The sequence below is a fragment of the Doryrhamphus excisus genome, chromosome 1 (assembly GCF_030265055.1).
Source record: "Doryrhamphus excisus isolate RoL2022-K1 chromosome 1, RoL_Dexc_1.0, whole genome shotgun sequence".
Classification (NCBI taxonomy): Eukaryota; Metazoa; Chordata; class Actinopteri; order Syngnathiformes; family Syngnathidae; genus Doryrhamphus; species Doryrhamphus excisus.
The window spans coordinates 12,198,383-12,214,262 of NC_080466.1; the positions used below are offsets into that span (position 1 = coordinate 12,198,383).

General features: G+C 42.7%; 1 protein-coding gene across 4 annotated transcripts in view; it reads left to right on the forward strand.

The window, feature by feature from the left end:
• The window catches only part of LOC131135817 (voltage-dependent T-type calcium channel subunit alpha-1I-like), a 101,439-nt gene that overhangs the window by 65,796 nt on the left and 19,763 nt on the right, over positions 1-15,880 (forward strand). For all 4 annotated transcript variants that reach the window (XM_058082134.1, XM_058082144.1, XM_058082154.1 and 1 more), the window contains 10 exons: positions 1,316-1,467; positions 1,543-1,728; positions 3,907-4,024; positions 5,261-5,416; positions 7,306-7,393; positions 7,475-7,662; positions 9,877-10,161; positions 13,212-13,312; positions 13,405-13,528; positions 15,734-15,802. In XM_058082134.1, coding sequence (XP_057938117.1) covers positions 1,316-1,467; positions 1,543-1,728; positions 3,907-4,024; positions 5,261-5,416; positions 7,306-7,393; positions 7,475-7,662; positions 9,877-10,161; positions 13,212-13,312; positions 13,405-13,528; positions 15,734-15,802 — 1,467 coding nt within the window. The remainder of the gene's footprint in view (positions 1-1,315; positions 1,468-1,542; positions 1,729-3,906; positions 4,025-5,260; positions 5,417-7,305; positions 7,394-7,474; positions 7,663-9,876; positions 10,162-13,211; positions 13,313-13,404; positions 13,529-15,733; positions 15,803-15,880) is intronic.

The window sequence follows — 15,880 nt, forward strand, 5'->3', positions numbered from 1 at the left end:
TCCATCTGCTTGTCGTCTCCATAAAAGGTAAAGGTTTTCCGAAATTAATTCAATTTGAAATACAATCCCACTTTTTTCTTTTTAAATACAAAAGTTCCATCCATTTTATATGCTTCATGCTTGTTGAAAAGCTTTAACTAGTGAAGACGTCACTAACACAACTAACATGCTGAGATGTTGGCTGCACGGTGGTCGAGTGGGTAGTATGTTGGCCCCACAATCAAATCTCCCTCAGAACGTCCACATGAGGGACTCGCATGCTGGCCAAATGGAGACTCTGAACCTCGTCCACCTCCTAAAGATGAATATTTGTTAGGAAAACTGACTTCAATCAAGCTATGCGAATAAGAACAACTTGCTTATAAGCGTCTGTCACAAACGTGAATTTACGGAATTGAGTATGGTTATGAAAATAGATCTTCAAAGCATTAGAAATATTGCAACCAAAGTGTTGCTGAATGTACTTGACAGGAGTCAGTGGCGAAAAGAGGGGGCTAAGAATAAACATGCCCCCTGCAGCTCCTTTTGTTCACTCTGACCTCCCTTAGCATTATGGGAATCCTCACCCGCTCCATTACACCCTCTTCAACGCAATCATCATTTGTTGGAGGTCCGCAGTCAGCAGTCAGAGCGGCACTTCCTGTGCAAGCTCACTGTACCATGACACAGCAGCCCAAGCACAGTGAGGGGGAACTACCGCTGTATCTGCGAAGCCTCATATTTAATGTCCAAAGTGAAACTTACTCCACCATACGTATGTCAGCATGGGGCTGTTGCCTTTTCTTCTTGTGCTGCTACGGCAACAGCTTTGAGGCGGTTGGCCGCACCGGTGGTTCACAATGCATTTCTTTTTAAATACAAGGTTGTGTGGACACACAATATTCACAATATTCAAATTTTCTGAAACCTTGCATTTTGGGTTTTCATTATCTTTGATCCACAATCATCAAAATTTCAAAAAATAAATGTTTCACTGTATAATATATGGGTTTTACGTTCTGAAATGAGTGACAAAAAAATATATAACTTTTTCATGATATTGTCATTTTTATGCATTATTTTCCATGGGAACATTTGCTTTGGTTAGTGTACATTTTGCTTTGATTCTGACCTTTTGGATCGGATTCATGGCGTTAACCAAGGCACCACTCTAAAATGAAAATACGAATGGCCGATGCTAAGAGAATGCAATTTAGAGAGAGAGCTAAGACAAGAAAAAGCATCACCTGGTAGTTAGTGTTGTCGTTTTGTGACCAAAGTGCTTGGTGTCCTGTTCATTGTCCATAAACACACCGCTGTCTTCATGTGTCTTTAGCCGCAGGAGCTGACTGATATTTTGGAGATCAGCAACATGGTTTTCACCAGCCTCTTCAGTCTGGAGATGCTCCTTAAAGTCCTCGCCCTTGGGCTCTTTGGGTACATCAAAAACCCTTACAACGGATTTGACAGCATCATTGTCATCATCAGGTAGGGCTTTGCATTGGTCTGAATGAATGGTGCATTCAGTGTCTGTTTTACAAACCCCTTTTTTGTGTGTGCCAGTGTGTGGGAAATTGTGGGCGAGGCAGAGGGCGGCCTGTCCGTGCTGCGGACCTTCCGTCTGCTGAGGGTTTTGAAGCTGGTTCGCTTCCTGCCGGCCTTGAGGAGACAGCTGGTGGTGCTGATGAAGACCATGGACAACGTGGCCACGTTCTGCATGCTGCTCATGCTCTTTATTTTTATTTTCAGGTGCAATGTCATTCAATTATCAAATTAGTGGCCCGACGGTAAATGCTGCATTTAACACTTTTGCTTGCATAACCGCAGTCTACTATCACCACCGGGCGTGCTCGTCAGCGCTGTTAATGCTGACTGAGCAGTTTGCTCTTTACCGCTATTACAACATTTGTTCTGTCGCTGCTGTGTTGTACAATATACTTGATCATGAATGGCCACGTGGTGAAACAAAGCTACATGTTTCACTTTCACATGCACTCCAAATCATTATTTAAAGCCAGGGTACCATGGCGAACATTGTTTGCAGGATTGAACGGGTGGAGAAAGTGTGTGTGATAGCTAAAATGAAAGGAAAGGTGTACAAAACTGTGGTGAGACCAGCCATGTTGTTTGGTCTAGAGCAGGGGTGGGGAAACTACGGCCCGGGGGCCACATGCGACCCACCAAGCTTTTGAATCTGGCCCGCCAGTTGCTTTCTAAGTATTTCAACTTTTAACATACAAGTTAATACATACATACATACATACATACATACATGACTTGCAAGTGGGATGTCTTATTCAGTAAAAAAAAAAAAGTAAAATTAAATTTTGATATGGTCCTTTTAAAGTGCTCCTGAAAAAGGGACATGAGAACATATATAGCAAATAACTCAATGCAGAATGTTAGAATTATAAGTGTAAAATAGTGTGTGTGTGTGTTGAAGATATTTTCTGGTCCCCCGGACAACTCAACGCGGCCCCTGAGTCAAAAAGTTTGCCCATCCCTAGTCTAGAGACAGTGCCACTGAGGAAAAGACAGGAAGCAGAACTGGAGGTAGCAGAGATGAGGATGCTGAGGTTCTCATTGGGAGTGACCAGGATGGATAGGATCAGGAAGGAGTACATCAGAGGGACATTACATGTTAGAGGCCTTGGAGATAAAGTCCTTTAGGCCAGACTGAGATGGTTGGGACATGTCCAGAGGAGCGATAGTGAATATATTGTTAGAAGGATGCTGCCAGGCAGGAGGTGTAGAGGAAGACCAAAGAGGTGGTTTATGGATGTAGTGAAGGAGGACATGAGGGTAGTTGGTGTGAGAGAGACAGATGCAGAAGACAGGGTTGGATGGAGGAGATTGGTTTGCTATGGCGACCCCTGAAGGGAAAAGCCCAAAGAGAAAGAAGAAGCACTGGTTGTACCAATTACGTATGTGGGTGCACATGTGGCGCATGATACAGGAAATTTTGCCCAAACCTGACACAAGCAAAATGTACCAAAGACACACAAAGGCAGCAAAGATGAACAGCACAAGTTTGTTTTGCAACCTGAAAAAAAACCAAGCTCATACGACCGGTTAGGACCAAGGCCAGGGGTCAGCAACCCATGTGGCTCTTCAGCCTCTTTGTTGTGGCTCCCTTTGCATTACTCAAATATTTCTTAAACACCTGAGTGTTGAAAATGCACATCTTTGTAAACAGTTTTAAAAAATCCAACTTTGTGTGAGACCATGAATGCATCCTGGGTTCTGGCTGGTGATTGGATGAGCACGAGGATGAGTAGACAGGATGCTATGAAGTGTTGGTAAACATGGAGGGAAAAACTAATATTTTCCCAGAGCTATTTGGCATTTCTAAAAAAAATAATTCCGAAATAATTTGAAAAACAGCAGCATGGGAACTTGTTTGCCACAGAGTAAACAAATCAAGTAAGTTTACAGTCATTGACACATACCAATACTAGCAAGAGTACTCCATCAACTGGTCTTTTCTTATCTGAACTACTTTGATACCCCAAAATTATTTTCAAATTTGACAGCCAAAATGGTGGGAGACTCCTAATTGGCTCAGCATGTCATGTTGGCTTCCCCTACACATGCACACCCACTGCACTTTTATTCTTCTATTCTCTTCTTAGACTTTAGAAGACCTTCTTTTAACCCAATGTTTTGCGTCTCCAGGATATTTTTCTTTACTGGACAAGGGTGTAAAATGGCTCTTTGCACAGTAAGGGTTGCCGACCCCTGTCCTAGGCTTAAGTAAAAAATGTTATAAATTATTTTATGTATGTATAACTTCATTTCATTTAGAAAACAACATCCTCCTCCAACTGCTTCCAATGAATCCATCCTTCCACCCTTAGCTTAAGAAAATACAGCATTTACAGTAAACACAAGATTACCATATGATGAAAAATCATCTTTTTTGTACAGTATCTTGGGGATGCATCTGTTTGGATGTAAATTTGGTCTCCGGCAAGACAGCGGCGACACCTTCCCGGACAGAAAGAACTTTGACTCCCTGCTTTGGGCTACAGTCACCGTCTTCCAGGTTACACACACACACAGTTCTATTCATAAACAAAGTGGCTGTGGCCTGTATTTTCATTTGAAATATTTAAAACAGTGACAGTTTGTGTTTTTGGCAACAGCCAAAACAATCAACTTTATTGTTTTAATGCAATCCTGCTATTTTTCCCTCCACAAATGAGGACACAACCCCTCCCAACCGCAGAGCAATAAAGACACACTTCAGCAGCAAGACCAAGCATCATTCCTGTTTATCTGGCGAATATATATTAAGTTCTTTGCTAATACCGGCCTCATTACATGGACAGGAGGTGTTCCACGTTTTTTGTGCTGGGCTGAAATCATTTTAATTCATTTTCTTACTTGTCATTTTACACCCAGAAAAATAATTATAACGCTAAAGCACAGTTCACACAGACAAGTATTCTACAGACTACAAGCTACAAGTTGTGAAATTTGCAGCGGAAAACAGTAATGGAGCAGCAGAGGGAAAGTTTGGAGTAAGTGAGAAACTTGTTAGGGACTAGCGTAAAGTGCAGGCTACTCTTACTACGATGAAGAAAACAAAACAGTTACTGTACTTAAAACTGTTTGTTACATAAACACTGGACACCTTTTCTGTTCATGTTTATTTTTTGTGTAGCTGAATAACCATTGTGTTAGCATAACTTACATCTATTCAGCCTGTTCTCTATTCTTTTATTGTTAGAACTTGCCTTCCAAAATGATGTAATGTCTGTTTTGGTCAAGTAGTTTGTAAAATAAATTACCCGCAAAAATGCGACTTATACTCCAGTGCGACTTATGTATGTTTTTTTCAAGCTAATTATGCATTTTTGGCCTTGTGTGACTTATATTCCGGGGCGACTTATAGTCCAGAAAATACGATACATGCATTTATTGTTTTATGCATGTAAAACTATGATTGTAAAACTAAAAAACATGATTTGTGTTAAAGTTTTTGACGACATCTTGGACGGGCAACGTGACATAGCTGACTTCTGGTTCGCCATTTTGTTTAGCTAGCTAAACAAGGAATGCTAACAAAGAAGTGCATTTTGTCATGAAATATTCTCAAAACATAAAAAAAAAATTAATCACAGTTTTCAAATGAATGAAACATGCTTAAGCGCTATATTTTATGAACAAAAAGATAAATAAACTCTGGAGCGACTTAGTATCCTCCAGTTCAACATTTCCAATAAGACTATTTCCATTTCTGTGTCCATTAAATATGTCTCCACCTCCCCATCTGCAGATCCTCACCCAGGAGGACTGGAACGCCGTCCTGTACAACGGCATGGCGTCCACCACGCCATTGGCTGCACTCTACTTCGTGGCCCTCATGACCTTTGGAAACTACGTCCTCTTCAACCTGCTAGTGGCCATTTTGGTCGAGGGCTTTCAGGCGGAAGTAAGGATTTTGTGTTTAAACGACTTAAAGGGGTGGTGGGAGGAGGCGGCGACGGTGGCTCAGTTGGCTGTGTTGTGCTGATGATACCAAAGCTGAATAATCTCCACAATCCTGCTTCTTGCGTGGATTGCATCGCTGTGGTTGTGTTGTCTGATACACGCATCTCCACAATGCTCTCCAGGGCAGCGGCGTGTTTGTTATCGCCTGCCATTCACAGCTGGCGAGCTTTTGTTCGTTTTCGTTTGTTTTATCTCCACCATTGGAGAATACGCACACACACACTGCCTAAGCCGTCCGTCTCCATCTTACTAGTGTGAATGCTAATTAAATTTAGCAAAGCTTTATTGCTGTGACGACAGGAGATTGCTGCCCAAAGTCGTCAGCCTGCGGCCCGTCTGCCTCATCGCTGTTTGTCGCTTGCTGTCCCCATCTTACTCATCCTTTTGTGATTGTCAGGAAAGCCAGCTGACACGCTGTGCTTTTTGTTGAAGATGCAAAACAGTCTTCAGTCTTTATGACAATCCATGCTGGGATCTGAGCAGACACTAAAGGGTCTGAAGTTTACAAAAAAACACATATGTTAGGCTTGCTTCTTCCGATTAGACTTACGTTTAAAGTCGAAAGTGTCTTTGGTGGGTATGTGAGGTTGCACATTCACTGAATTGAAGATTAAACTCTCATCATTAAGACCTCGTACGTCAGAGGCTATAAAGACGCCATAGAATGACCATTGAAGAATCTGAATTGTGTTTGAAAGGGCAGACATACGTGAGGCTCTTAAGATATAATTTAAAAACCATATATTTCAAAAACACAGCCATTCAATACAGTGTACGAATGATTTGATTCAATACGATTCAGCGGTTACATTTGCTGATGTAGACATGAATTTTACAGTATAAAATAAAGTGGGCTATTGTGTAGGGCTGCAGCTATCAAATATTTTCATAATGAAGTATTCTATGGCTGCACGGCGGTCGAGTGGTTAGCATGCAGGCCTCATAACTACGAGACCTGAGTTCAATTCCATCTCTGTGTGGCGTTTGCATGTTCTCCCCGTGCATGCGTGGGTTTTCTCCGGGTGCTCCGGTTTCCTCCCTCCTTCCAAAAACATGCTAGGTTAATTGGCCACTCCAAATTGTCCATAGGTATAAATGTGAGTGTGAATGGTTGTTTGTCTATATGTGCCCTGTGATTGGCTGGCCACCAGTCCAGGGTGTACCCCGCCTCTCGCCCGAAGACAGCTGGGATAGGCTCCAGCACCCCCCGCAACCCCTGTGAGGATAAGTAGTAGAAAATGAATGAATGAAGTATTCTACTGAAATTTTTGTCGATTAATCAAGTAAAAACAAATTTTCTGCTCAATACATCTCCTCAGGCTCAGCCTCATAACTGAAAAAGTCCATCTCACCCTGGCTGGCAGAGGTGCTGGGCACATAAGCAGGTTTTGATGTTGCAGGAGCAGTTTTGCTCCACTCCGATGTCAGAAGTTCTTACTCTGTCCCTCTGACTTGCATCTCTCAGCCATCTGAGCTTGGATTTTGGACAACTGCGAGGAGGGCATTGTTGTTGTACAGCACATCAGCAAAGCTGGTCTAGATACCCTGAAAATATAACTCTGGGCACGACCTCATCTGTTTTAAATTTCGGCGGCAATAACATCACAAGTACGGCGACTCCTGCACGCCAATGCAGCCTTACTGCGCTCCAATGTGGATCTACCGATCCTGGATAGGATTTTCCACACACTTTATTCCTAGATTTTAGTCTTGTCACTGAAACTACATGGGAGTATGACACCTTGGCTCCATCAACATCCAAGCGGTCTTCAACTGCCAAAAGTCCACTTACTTCCGGTTTTGTGATTGTCATTGCTGTGTTGTTTTTAGGGTGACGCCAACAGATCAGAAACAGACGACGAAAGGCAGTCGCTGTCTTACGAGGATGAGGAGAAGCTGAGGGAGATGTACACCGCAGGTACAAACCCATGGATCGACAACACCGTGTTGTCACTACAACTGCTGTGTTTTTTTGTGCGTGTGCGTGTGTGACCACAAGAGCTGAAGATCCAGGCCATGATCCGTAGCCCCAATGGTCTCCTCAACCCGAAAGCCTCCATGCCTCCTCCCCTGTCCCTCCCCGTCATCACGCACACTGCAGCCACGCCCACCATGATGTCCAGTCAATTGCAACGTGCCGGTGCTGCCTCCATGGATGTAAACAGCCTGGAGCAACAGAGGTCGCCGGTGAGCTTTGTACTGTTTGTTTATTTGTTAATAGACGGATTACACCGGTGTCAGTCTGCCCTGAATGGTTGGTTGTCTGTATGTGCCCTGTGATTGGCTGGCCACCAGTCCAGGGTGTACTCCGCCTCTTGCCCGAAGACAGCTGGGATAGGCTCCAGCACCCCCGCGACCCTCGTGAGGAAAAGCGGTAGAAAATGAATGAATGAATGTTCTGAACACCTATTTTCAACCTATGGCTGGCCTTCTGTAGTAAATAAATCGCGTCTTTCAATGACTGAAATAGTGACTAACTGTAAATATTTATGTTTCATATTCATCAGCAATTTAAAATACATACAGTATATACCTAGATAATGAAAAAATACATAAATGAAATCAAACAGAGTGCTTTTATTAAGCCAGACTGGGAACGCCAGGACCTGAATGTTCCCTCATTATGTATGAGTTCCTGTTCTGTGCTCTTATTTTGTAGAGCTTCCTTTTTTTCCCTGTCCTCTGTTTTGTCTGCTTTTCTCTTCTGCTGTCACTTGCACCTGGTGCTAATTTTAGTTTGCCTTATGTTGCATTCAGTCAGGTGCTTCTGTGTTGCTTGAATGAGCGTTTTACGTGTTTGAAGCCTGTCAGTTGATGGATCCCTTTGTCTGCACTGCAACTATGATTATGATTTTGATACTGTATATATGCTTTTAGCCGCATTGGGTCTCATCTCGTATCATGGGGTCGTATCAAAAAAAGTATCACCATTATGCCGTCTCGTGAGAGAATGAGCTGACCACAAGATGACCTCGCCGAGATGGACTTGTGGACCTGGCAGGTTCTCAATGCGATGTAATAGGAGAGAATGTAATTCACTCCAAAAGAGCTGGAGACGATGGTGTGTAATTGCCATGGCGTGGGTTTATTCAGGACCCGGCACTCACACACCGGACCGACCCCAGTGCAGACGCATGTCTCGGCCAACATCAGCGAATGCTCTACGGCGTCCACAGTTGGAGTCAGATGCCGAGGTGCAGCAACCCCCACACGCTGTTCCTGAGTGTCGGCCCATGGTTCAGTTCACCATATCGACCACTCAATGTTAGCCCGAGCACCAGCACTGCTCTTTCCTCCTCGTTCCTTCCCGCGTGGCCTCCAGTGCAATGGGGTGAGGAGGTCACTGCACTCCCCACTACCGCATTACAGGTCACAAGGTTCACATGCCACGTGCCCCCTCTACGGTATCACCGGGAGCCCGCACTGCATCGTTATCAGACACTTCTGGAGACACTTCTGGAGCCTGCACTACGTCAGCACTTGATGCCTTCAGACCCTCCCAGACCCTCCCGGTGCCCGCTCCACAGCTTTTCAAAGGTCCACTATGGTTCCTGTTCAGGGGTCAGAGCGGTGACCATACTGGTGACACTGCACCTCCTCCCTTCAGTTCCAACGGTGGCACCGGACGAGGTCTGAAACCCGCCTTCGGAAGAGGGAGCTAGTACTACCAGCTGTGTGAACGAGAACGTACAGCCCGCTCTGCCTGGAGTTCGGCTCGGCTCGCTCGGAATAGGCGCCGGTTTCACTTGGCTCATTGACCCGGCCATCCCCCTAGGGGTCCTGCTGGTTCCGCCTGGCTCATTGTACTGGGGGGGGTCATGCTGACTTTGCTGGGCTCACCATTGGTCGTTCCCCAATGGAGTCCTGCTGGCTTTGCTGGGCCTGCCGTCCCGGTCTTTCCCCAGATGGTCTTGCTCGCTCCGCCAGGCATGGCGTCCCGAGTCCCACCAACCACCCACCGCCACCCACTCTGTTTTTGACTCTGGACTTTAAAGAAGTCTGGGGTTCATATTTGAGTGGTGGTAGTGTGACAGTTTATGTTCCCTCTATATGCATTAGTTCCTGTTTGACGCTCTTATTTTCTATTGCACTGTCCTGTTTTTGTCGGTACATTGCTTGAATGAGTATTTCCATGCTTGAAGGTTGTCGGTTTCTGGATCCCTTTGGCTGGACTGCAGAAAGGTTTTTTTCCTTCATGATTTCATGAAACACAACTTCACAAGGTACAAGTCATAGATAGAGGCTGGAATATAAGAAAAATGTATTGCATCTCACAAAATCTTCTGTTGGATGCTCAATGAATGTGGATCCTTCAAGACCGTAGCAAGAAATGGAAAATAGTGATGCAATCCAGTGCTTTGAGGAGGCTTGTCTTACTGTATGTGTCTGACCCCCACAAAGCCCCCACTGGACAGCAGGCCAGAGAGCCGCCGCTCCAGCTGGGCCAGCATCAGCCGAGCCCCCAGTCTGCACAGGAAGAGCCAGTCGGGAGAGATGGAGTCCCTGCTGTCCGACACCCACACAGGCTCCAGGGAACAGTCTATGGACCAACAGGACTACCTGCAGGTCCCAATGCTGCACACACCTGACTGCAACGGTACCACCTACCACCTGCCTGACCATGACAACTATGATGCTCCCCACACGTCACACCACAGTCACCAGGAGGAGGAGGAACTTGAAGAGGTTTGTTGTAGAACTTTTGCACTATTCACTGTACTGCCCGATACATGGCACCTCAGTTAGCATATGCCCCGGTTAGCGAGTTTTTGGTGAATGCCAAAATTTACACCCATTTTGACTCAAGTGAGTGTACGATATGGAGTGCGTCTTGTGTTATTAATACACTGCATGAGTACAACTGTGCTCTTAAGGTATATTTTTAGGGCCTGTCAAAAATCCAATCCACTTTAGCGCGTTAATGTTAGTAAATATTTGAAATCATTAAATACGGGAACATTTTTAGCGCACCATGTGAAGCCACGCCTCTCAGACGGCAGATAGAAGAATAGAGTAGCGTCCCCACACAGCCACAGTCTTATGCTCTTTTATAGCTTTATTCTGAGTTGAACACATCAAAGCAGTGCGATTCCAACTCACAAACACATCTCTCATCCTGCTTGGAACCGCACTTCCTCAATGTCAATAGACACTCCGAAAATCCCAACATTTTTATGATGCGTGTATGAGTGTAAATAAAAGACACAGAAAAACAATAAGTGGAAATTCCTATCACTTACTAATGTAACTTTTGCTGAGTATTGACGAAACATGTCAAATCGACTTAGGTTACGTGATGTCTTTGAACTCTTTCCGGCTCATGATAAAACGGTTAAAGTGTGTTTCAAAGTTTGTGCCACTATTAAATAGATGTGTGCTATCTTTTAGCTTGTGTTAAATATTCACTTTACTTGGAGCTGTTAGTACATACAAATATCATTAATCCTGTCTTTTTCTTTTGGCTTTTTCCTGATTACAGAATCCCATCATTTATTTATTTTTTTGTTCATAAAATACAGCGCTTAAGCATGTTTCATTCATTTGAAAACTGTGATTAATTTTTTTATTTTTTTATTTTTGAGAATATTTCACGACGAAATGAACTTCTTTGTTAGCATTCCTTGTTTAGCTAGCTAAACAAAATGGCGAACCAGAAGTCAGCTATGTCACGTTGCCCGTCCAGATGTCGTAAAAAACTTTAACACAAATCATGTTTTTTTAGTTTTACAATCATAGTTTTACATGCATAAAACAATAAATGCATATATCGTATTTTCTGGACTATAAGTCGCTCCGGAGTATAAGTCGCACAAGGCCAAAAATGCATAATTAGGTAGAAAAAAAACATACATAAGTCACACTGGAGTACAAGTCATATTTTATGTGGGTAATTTCTTTTACAAACTACTTGACCAAAACAGACGTTACGTCAGTAAGTCAAGTTGTAACATTAATAACAGAATAGAGAACATGCTAACACAATGGTTATTCAGCTACAAAAAAATAAACATGAACAGAAAAGGTGTCCAGTGTTTATGTAACATAAACACTTTTAAGTACAGTAACTGTTTTGTTTTCTTCATCGTAGTAATAGTAGCCTCCGCTTTACGCCAGTCCCTAACAAGTTTCTCACTTACTCCAAACTTTGTCTCTGCTGCTCCATCTGCGGAATATTATTTTCTTTTGGGGGGGATTTGTGTTCTGTCGTTCTAAGTTGTCTTTGTAAGCTAACGTCTAATGTTTAAATATTGAATGTTAAGGAGTAGGAGATATCGCTGCAAAAGTCTAGAGTGCCCTCTTGTGGCTTGTCTGTGAAATTATATTTATATATATATATTTTCATTTATAAGTCGCTATGGAGTATAAGTCGCCGGAACAGCCAACCAATAAAACAAGAGCGACTTATATTACGGAAAATACGGTAAATGATGAATGAACGTCTGCCCGGCGGTCGAGTGGTTAGCCAGACAGCTAGGATACCCGAGTTCAATTCCACCTTCGCCCATCTCTGTGTGGCGTTTGCATGTTCTCCCCGTGCATGCGAGGTTTTTCTCCGGGTACTCCGGTTTCCTCCCACATTCCAAAAACATGCTAGGTTAATTGGCCACTCCAAATTGTCCATAGGTATGAATGTGAGTGTGAATGGTTGTTTGTCTATATGTGCCCTGTGATTGGCTGGCGGCCAGTTCAGGGTGTACCCCGCCTCTCGCCCCAAGACAGCTGGGATAGGCTCCAGCACCCCCTGTGACCCCTTTTTTTTTAACATCTCTCTGATGATGTTTACATTGAACTGCCAGCTAAATTGGAGTTCCAGCTGCTATTGACAGGCTGTCAATGTGATGACCATGGCTGAAGAATGACCATCAAAAAGTAGGACAAATTGAAGCTCACATTAAACATGTAAAAACTGTGGGATTTCTAATGAATAGTTACAGTATTGAAATACAATAATATTTACTGTAATATCATGATGAATTTCTCTGTACCGTATTTTCCGGACTATAAGTTGCACTTTTTTTCATAGGTTGGCTGTTCCTGCGACTTATACTCCAGGGCGACTAATCAATGAAAAAAATGTATTTACTGTATAAAAGAGCATTTCTCTGAAAGATCACCATTTTTCGCTGTTGCGTTTGTGTGTACATTGTTGACCAAATGTCCCAGTGAGTTTTGACGAAGGCTGATGATTAATATAGGATTAATATAGGATTACAATTAACGATTAATATAGGATAATTAAATTCTTTATTTATTATCGTGAGACAAGAATCCTGTCATGTTTTAATCTCACAAGCTCCCATGACAAAGGATGTTGTGACTAATCATGATTAATCATGATTAATTATTTTAACATTAATTGATGATTAATTCATTTAAAAACTGTGATTAATTTGATTCAAATTCATAATCACTTCATAGCCCTAATTATTGTTCCACATTACAACTAAATAGAAACCCGAAAATTAATGAACAAATAAAACTTTTGCCAACGACTGTGCTGTGTGTACGCAAACAGAATTCTACTAACTGAGTGTGAGAACTGAGGAAAAAACAGTTAAAGCTGTTAAAGAAACGTACTACAAAGTACAAAATGAACATTTCTGCCAGCTCATTTCATGAGATTTTTTCCAAAGCAAAAATCACTCTAAACACAACGGTGTTCCACACTAGGGATGTAAAAACGCAGCGTTGTTGTGTGCCTTGTCTTCATGTGTGTGTGTTCCCTTTTTTTGCAGAGTTTGTATCAAAAGCTGTACAAGATGCTAGAGCCCTACGAGCCTCAGTGGTGCCTGGAACACGAAGAGTGGTCCCTTTATGTGTTCGCTCCACACAACCGGTAAATCCTCCCCTTCCCGCTCTCATGTGCGGCTGAGTGACGTTCACGCGTCACAACACACACGCCGTCACACCCGTGTTGTTTTTTCTTAGCTTCAGGCTGTGGTGTCAGAAGACCATCAGCCACAAGATGTTTGACCACATCATCCTCCTCTTCATCTTCCTCAACTGCATCACCATCGCCCTGGAGAGGCCTGACATCCAGCCGCACAGCATGGTGCGCACGCACGCACGCACACACACACACACACTTGCACAGCGTTGCACTCATTAGTCACTTGATGTTCTTTGCAAGTAAACAAAGATACAGTCCCGAAATGAATATCTCTGTCATTAAATAAAACTAGTCCACCTTCATTTTAATGACAGAATGAAGGCAAAATGCAACGTCACCTTCAGACAGCTCATCTTACTTTAAAAGTCACTTATATGCTAGGACTACGTTAAAAAGCCATAGCATTTCAATATGTGGAATCAAACTATGGAATGGATTGAGTAAGGACCTCAAACAATGCACAATGATGAGCCAATTGAAGCAACAATACAAGCAGTTGATGTTTGCTAAATACAAGGATGAGGAGTCTTGAACCTGTCATGCATATATATAGTCATGTGCTATATATATATCGCTATATTGACGGTTACTATGGTACCCATTATGTCACTGTATGGTCATATCACCTCGTACTTTGGTACGTGACAAAAAATAAAAACCATAAAAAAATAAAAATTAAACATTAAAAAATAAAGTAAAAAAAAAACTTAAATTATATTAGGAAAGCAGGAAGTGAACAAAAGTAACAGTTACTGATTGTAAAAGTACCAGATGGAGGGGTAGGATTTAATAAGCTTTGCTTCTTCCTACTCCTTTTGGACATGTGGAACTATGAACTGATTATGTGATGCATGTTCAAATGAAATAAAACCATTACCAAAGTCCAAAAGTGCCAAATCAATTTAAGCACGGCATATTATAAATATTTGAATGTAGAAATATTTTATCATTGTTTGCTACCATACAAGTGTAAAAAGTTCACCACTGTTATGGTAATGTGTTAATGTTCTTAAGTATCTTTAAGTACTTTTATGATTAAGGTCGGACACAAATAGAATACCCAGTCTCTACAGCAGTGATGACTGACGACATTTTCTAGCATCCTTACCTGTCAGCCAATCGTGAAAAGGGGTTATAATAATAAACATAAGAACTCATAGCTCTCAGTGTTAATGAAAGCTATTGTTATTGTTGGATGCATTCATTACATGTCACGACATTACATTGTCAATTCCATTCTCCCAAAAAGACTGATTAGTGTACGTCAACATGAATCAGCTGATGAATACAAACCAAGGATGTCCAACAACATCGATGTTATCGTCCAATATTGGCATAAAAATGAGAGATTGTATCAAATCGCTTGAGGGTGTATGGCTGCACGACAATATTGGATATGCATTCATTCATTCATTTTCTACCGCTTTTCCTCACGAGGGTCTGGTGCTGGAGCCTATCCCAGCTGTCTTTGGGTGAGAGGCGGGGTACACCCTGGACTGGTGGCCAGCCAATCACAGGTCACATATAGACAAACAACCATTCTTCGGGCGAGCCAACCCATCACAGGGCACATATAGACAAACAACCATTCCCACCCACATTCATACCTATGGACAATTTGGAGTGGCCAATTAACCTAGTATGTTTTTGGAATGTGGGAGGAAACCGGAGTACCCGGAGAAAACCCATGCATGCACAGGGAGAACACGCAAACTCCACACAGAGATGGCAGAGGGTGGAATCGAACCCTGGTCTCCTAGTTGTGAGGTCTGCTCGCTAACCACTCAGCCCGCCCATATTGGATATTAGTAAAAAAAAAAGCCCATATGGGTCACCTCGGACACAAATGTATCTCACATGTCCTTTTTAAGAGGCGCAGAAGCGGCAATCATTCGTGGTCTGAGTGTTTTTCCAAGTGGTTTGGTAGATTGAAGAAATGAATGTCATCTCATTTTTGCACGGCAGTGGTGGGGGTGCTCGTACAGCAATAACCCTGGGGGGGGGGGGGCTGCATGAATAACAGTTGAGCTTTTAAAGAGCAGTACGAGATTCCATCGCTCATTATGTGCTCTGTAATGGCTTGTTTTTTCACCCTCATCTTGCAATGATGGTGTATCGTTAAAAGAACCTACCAATATTACTCTTGCTGTCCATCATGTTTTCCACTTTAAAAAGTGTCACAATACGTCGAGTAAATTTGTAGTTTCTCATCTCTTTTCCTCCCTGAGGATTTCATGGATTGATCTCCAATTCCAACTTGGCTTGTATCATCTTTCATCATCAACATTATTTTCTTCTTTTCAAATGATGGCAAAATAAAAGGGAAACTAAAACATAATGTGATAAATGTGTGTGTGTGTGTTACAGGAGCGAGTGTTCCTCAGCGTATCCAATTACATCTTCACTGTGATCTTTGTGGGAGAAATGATGATCAAGGTAACTGCAACAAAAGTCTCCCTCACATTGTCATCTCCTTCCTTGTCTCAGGCTTGTGTGTGTGTGTGTGCGTGGATG